Source organism: Harpia harpyja, chromosome 18 (assembly GCF_026419915.1).
Source record: "Harpia harpyja isolate bHarHar1 chromosome 18, bHarHar1 primary haplotype, whole genome shotgun sequence".
Lineage (NCBI taxonomy): Eukaryota > Metazoa > Chordata > Aves > Accipitriformes > Accipitridae > Harpia > Harpia harpyja.
The window spans coordinates 4557476-4563475 of record NC_068957.1 but is presented as its reverse complement, the minus strand read 5'-3'; the positions used below and the strand labels follow the sequence as shown (position 1 = coordinate 4563475).

The 6000-nt window shown below is 45.9% G+C and overlaps 1 protein-coding gene across 1 annotated transcript in view; it reads left to right on the top strand.

The window, feature by feature from the left end:
- Nucleotides 1-371: 371 nt before the first annotated feature.
- The window catches only part of TMEM164 (transmembrane protein 164), a 47543-nt gene continuing 41914 nt past the window's right edge, over nt 372-6000 (top strand). The window contains exons 1-2 of the mRNA XM_052813761.1: nt 372-803; nt 1134-1731. Of these exons, the coding sequence (XP_052669721.1) occupies nt 1267-1731 (465 nt within the window). The 5' untranslated portion in view covers nt 372-803; nt 1134-1266. The remainder of the gene's footprint in view (nt 804-1133; nt 1732-6000) is intronic.

Here is a 6000-nt window from a genome sequence, read left to right as displayed (position 1 = left end):
GGGGCTGGGCTGAAACCCCTCTCAAGTTTGGCCCTTTGCGGTGCGCCGTGAAGAACGCAGGCCACTGCCATTTCTTGGCCGGCTAATCCCACCTGCGATGGCACTTGAGAAACTAGTTTATCAAGTTAAGGCCGCTTGTTGAATCGAGTCGGCAAGCCGCAGCGCGGAGAGGAAGACTACCGCCGGCCCTTTACTTCCTCTCGGCCGGTGGCACTGAGGGGAGCCGGGCGGGTGGGGACGCCAGGCCGAACCGCGGGCAGCTGTGGGGAGGAGGAGGAGGAGGAAGAAGAAGAAGAACAAGAAGAAGAAGAAGGGGAGCAGCCGGGCGAGAGCCGAGGCAACAGGCAGGAGGAAGGCGAGGACGCGGGGAGCGCAGCCCGCCGAGGGAGCAGCGGCCGCGGAGGTGAAGGGAGGCGGTGGGGAACGCAGGCAGCAGCCGCGGGAGGCGGGAGCAGCCGGGGCGGAGGGGAGGAGCGGGCGGCCGGGCGCAGCCAATTCGGGGGGCCTCGTCCATTTTTCGGCGTGAGTCAGGCACGTCGGTGGGGTGATGCCACGGCGCTGGGAAGGGGCCGGGAGAGCCGCGGGACGCGGCGGTAGTCGGGAGCGACCCGCCCGCTCGGGCTCGTACTCTCAGCCCTACCGCCGCCGCTGCTGAGGAGAGCCCTGCTTCCTCCTTCCCCTCCCTCGCCGAGGCCGGCGCCATGGCTGGGGGCGCTGGGCCTGCCTCCTCTCAGCCGCGCCGCGCTCCCTGACGGAGCGGAGAGCCGCCCTTCCCTTCCCCCCCCGCCCGCCGCCTGACGGAGGTACCGGACACATCGCTGCGCGGCGGGAAGGGCTGGGTGGGAGCGGGCGCGCGGCGGCCGTTGGGGCGGGCGGGCTGCGGGGCGCAGGGGGGGAGGAGGAGGAGGAGGAGGAGGAGGAGGAGGAAGGGCGGGCGGTGGGTAGGGAGGCGGTGGCCCGGCGTTGGGAACGGGCGGGTCGTTCTGCTGTCCTGCGGAGAAGGGGAGCCCCGTGAGGGAGAGCGACGGGTGCCGGGGGATGGCGGCGGGCGGGGAAGAGGAGGGCTCCTGAGGCGAGGGGCTTTCGCCAGTGCTCAGGGGCTCCATTCATCTGTGGCTCCTCCCTTCTGGCAGGCTGCTGCGTGTGTGGGTCTCGTCCTGGCATCGAAGGGAAAAGCCAAAAATTAGCCTTGCCCCAAGCTGAGCCGCTTGCTTCTCCAGAAGGTTGGGAAGGAAGGGGACTACAGAGGGGCCGTCCTTGCGTTTCATGTTTCGTCAGCCCGACAGCATTTTGGCTTTGATTCCATCTTGCTCCTACCTGTTCCTGGACAGTGACGGGGAGGAGAAGAGGCACCGTCCCACCATGTCTCGTTACAGCCTCCATAATCTCCTGGACTGGATGTATGGGGGTGTGGACCCCAGCTTTGCCGGCAATGGAGGGCCAGAATGCGCGGCCTTTCTCTCTGGGCAGCAGCGCTTTCTGGAGAGTTTGGTCTTCCTCAGCGTGGGCGTCGTGGAGATCCTTCTGTCCCTGTGGAAGCTCAGGCAGCTGCATTTCAGGGAGCTGGAGGGTCATCTGCTGCAGCAGCCCCAGCCGAAGCAGGAGAGCTTGGGCAAGAATGTGCTGCTGGTGGTGCTGTGCCTCATCTTTGGGCTGGAGGTGGGGTTCAAGTTTGCCACCAGGACTGTCATTTACCTTCTGAATCCCTGCCATGTCGTCACTATGATGCAGGTAAGGCTTGCGTACCGTCGCCAGCAAGTTTGGTTTAGTTTTATACTTGCAGAGCGGTATTTTTCCTGTAGGCAGTTTGTGGACCAAAAGCGCACAGCAAAAGTACAAATGCCGAGAATTGGTATAAATGTTTTAAAACTGACTTAGTTTTTAATCACCTGAATTGAAATCTATGGGGAAAAAAAAAAAACCAAGTCAAATGAAAGGGTGAAAATGTAGCTATGACTAAGGTCCAAATCTCTGTTGAAAATGCAGAAAATTAAGGCTTTCTCACCACTTGCTTCCACCTGATCCTTGTTTCAAGAATAGAAAATGCTGTTTCCACTGACAGCAGCGGTAGAATTTGCACCAACTTTAATGAAAACAAGATTATTGCTAAAGTGGCTATGTAATTTACAGGAACTTTTTCAAGCAAGTGACTTTTAGGGGTGTGAATGTATTTTGTAAAGGTGTTGAAGAAACTAATTACTCTTTATTTGTGCAGACAATGTTGATTTACCATTCTAATTTTGGAAGCTGAATAGTAAGGAAACAAGTGTTACCGGTGTCTCATACATGGGGTGAACAAACCAATCTGGCTTAATACCTGTGGATAAACTATGTGCTTTAATGACTTGTGGCTTGGTTGTTGATGCATGATAATGTGCAATTTGTGTAGCTTCTAGAATAATGGAAACATTTATAAGTAGTTATTGAACTACAATATCTAAAGCTTACAGGCTGTATTTGTCAGTAGTCCTGTGCATGTACTTAACTGGCAGTTTCACTGAGCTTGGTAAGGAGTGTGGGAGATGCCAAAAATAATAATATTTTGTTTAATTTTGCTAATATTGTACCCTCAACACTGGACAACTTACAAAATTTAAGCTCAGGAATTAACAGAAGAATGTCAGAAAGGCTTTCATAAAAGCTGCCGTGATAACAACATCTGTCTAAGATCAGTAACGGATGAAAATCAGAGCAATGCCATTCTTAGTCTCCCTTTGCAGAATGCTAAGTGATCTGGGCTGTATCAGATCAAGCAAGTTGTTAGTTTGACTCCTGGAGAGCTTTTCCTAACAGGAATGGAAACATTTTTCTGATTGTAACAGAGGTTTGAGGGGGGATGGGTATTATTTCAAGAGGTGAAAATGCAGCTCTTATGCCATATTCAAGACTTTTACAGCAATTAACTTACAGTTCCAGAACTTAATTAGTAGGTTATGTAAATTCCTAAGTAATGATGCAATGTTAGCTCAGTATTTTACGCCATAGGACACTTGCCTCCTATGAAGTGGTATCAATTGCTGTGCAATCAATTAGTCAGTATTGGTAATGAATGAGAAAGCAGAAGGTATGCAAGAGCTGTAGAAATAATTAAAATAAAATAATATAGCCACATGCCATTTCTTGGCAATGCTCAATGTTTACTGGAAAAATTTCCTATTAATTCTCTGGGAAAAAGGTGAGGATATGTTACCATTATGATTTGAAAGTTTAGCTGTCTTGATATGGTATTATAATAGGATGTAATGATAAGTATTCAGCTAAAGCTAATGTGTATACATAAATGGGGGAGCTAGTATTGTTTACCTCATTCATTGATGCTCTCCCCCAGGAAGACAGAGACTTAACCTCTGTAGTCAGGCATGGGCAGTTCTTAATCTCTTTTTGATCAGTTGTGAAGCTTTTTTAATAATCCTATGCTAATTACTCATTAGAAATGGCATTCCAGCATTTGTGAAATTGAAAAGATGGGTATGTCAGCAAAATTCAGAAGCCATGTCTCTTCATCCTCAAATAGATGTGTTAGAAATAGACCTGGGCTTAATGTAGAGAATGAAAATATCTGCAAAACCAACAGCTTTCAGCAGAGAAAACAGGTTAGATACAAAGATCATCAATGAAAAGTAATACACAGTAGCTGGAATCTTGCAAGCATTGTTTTTCTGGCCTGCATTTGCTGAGGGCAACAGATCAGCAAGATGAAATACATGAAAATATAATTTATCCTTCACTTCTGTTCTTGCAGTAGTTTATGCATAATCCTGCTGCTGCGCCCAAACATTAGGATGAATAAAGTAGGAGGTGAAGAGATGAAACATGCTACAACAATCAAGATCACTGTAAAGGGAAGCCAACAGTAGCTGTTGGTAAAGGTCTCTTCTTTCACTCAATTTCTGTTTTCCTTTTCTTCAGCTGAGACTGTTTCACCTCAGAGCAACAAAGGCTCTGGGCTCTGAGCCAAAAATATTTGGAACTGGAAATTATCCTTCAGATTTTCTCTGCATAAAAGCAAAAGTCCTGCTTTTAAAAGACCTAAGACTGAAATGAAATCACAAAATAAAATGGGAATTACATCTGTGGTGCATTTGGGCAGGCAAAACTGCATAATATAATAGATACTGAGTTCTACAAATGAGGCTGTTTTGATCAGGTGTCTAATTTCTGCCTATCACACCAACCTGTGTTCAAATCAAATCTTTTTGATGAGTGGGAAGAACTAGTTTAGATGTGTCGTCACAAGGATGAAGTGTCGATCAAATGAACGTATTTAACTGCCTAAACAGTTCTCATGGTGTCATGGTTTAACCCCAGCTGGCAACTAAGCATCACGCAGGTGCTTGCTCCCTCGCCCCCTGCCCCAGTGGGATGGGAGAGAGAATCAAAAAAGAAGTAAAACTCATGGGTTGAGATAAAGACAGTTCAATAGAACAGAAAGGAAGAAAATAATAATGATGATAATAATAATAATAGAATGACAATAATAATAAAAGAATTGGAATACACAAAACAAGCGATGCACAGTGGAATTGCTCACCACTTGCTGACGGATGCCCAGTTAGTTCCTGAGCAGTGATGTGCCCAGCCTGGCCAACTCCCCCCAGTTTATATACTGGGCATGACATCATATGGTATAGAATATTCCTTTGGCCAGTTTGGGTCAGCTGTCCTGGCTGTGTCCCCTCCCAACTTCTTGTGCCCCTCCAGCCTTCTTGCTGGCTGGGCATGAGAAGCTGAAAAATCCTTGATTTAGTCCAAACAGTACTTAGCAACAACTGAAAACATCAGTGTGTTATCAACATTATTCTCATCCTAAATCCAAAACATAACAATATTCCAGCTACTAGAAAGAAAATTAACTCTATCCCAGCCAAAACCAGGACACATGGTTAATCAGTTTTGGAGAATTTGTTGCCATCGTGCCACCTAGTTGAATTACCTAGGAACAGTACTACTCATTTCCAGCCCTGGTCCTGGTTTTGGCTTCTTGCATAGCTTTTGGAAGAAGAAGGGCAATATTGTTTCTTCACCAGTGACAGAAGTGCAGTACCATTGAGAGATAAATACTTCAGTTTTTTAAAATCTCTCTATATATTTTAAACCAAGGGGGAATGAAAATTTCTGTGGTTTCTTTGACAGCTATCCAATGGGGATGGGGTTGTTTTTGTGGAGTACAATATTTAGTTAGTGTGTGGTGCAGCGGCGGGGGGGAAGTCTATGAAGGAATTCATACTAAGCTCTTTCTTTAGATAAAGAGTGTTCTCATTGAAAATTATTTGAATAGCTCTATTAAAAAAACCAACAAACAACACTCTCTTCTTAGGACTGAGGATATGATGGGACCAATGATACTGCTGTAAACCTGGCATGAAAGGGTATCCTAAAAAGGAAACATTAAGTCCACTAGGGTGTTGCAAACCTATTCTCTTTGACATAGCAGGAGAAAATTAATCATATATTTAGGGGACCTAGTGTTATATTTTCAAGACATTAATCATTTTGAGTATTTTAGGACCCATAATTATGGTATTGAAATTGAAGATGTGAAGGGAATCTTTTAAGTTTCTGATTCAGCAGTGTAAGAGGGAGGATTCACCCAGCAGCCAATTACAGCACTACTGATTTCTTTAAAAGTTTTGTAAAGGAGACTTTCAGTAGCATCCAGAGCATGGTTGTTAAGTATGTACGTAAGTGGTGTCTCCCTGTGCATGAGCATCAAAATACTTACGGCATTGCGTTAGTGAGGTGAAAGGAAAATTTCATGCCTTGCAATGTCAAAACCAATTATATCAAAACCAATTTATCTGTTCTATATTCTTTAAAGTATACATTTTTTAACTTTTCAGTCAAAACACTTGTGTTCACGTAGTAGTTCTTCACTTCAGGTTCAGTGAAGGAGCAGTTAGAATTTCCATCAAAAACTCTGTGTTCTTCATGATTTGTTCCTGTACCACCAGTTTGTAATTTCTGACACACAGATTTTGCAAGCTGTTATTTGCAATCAAT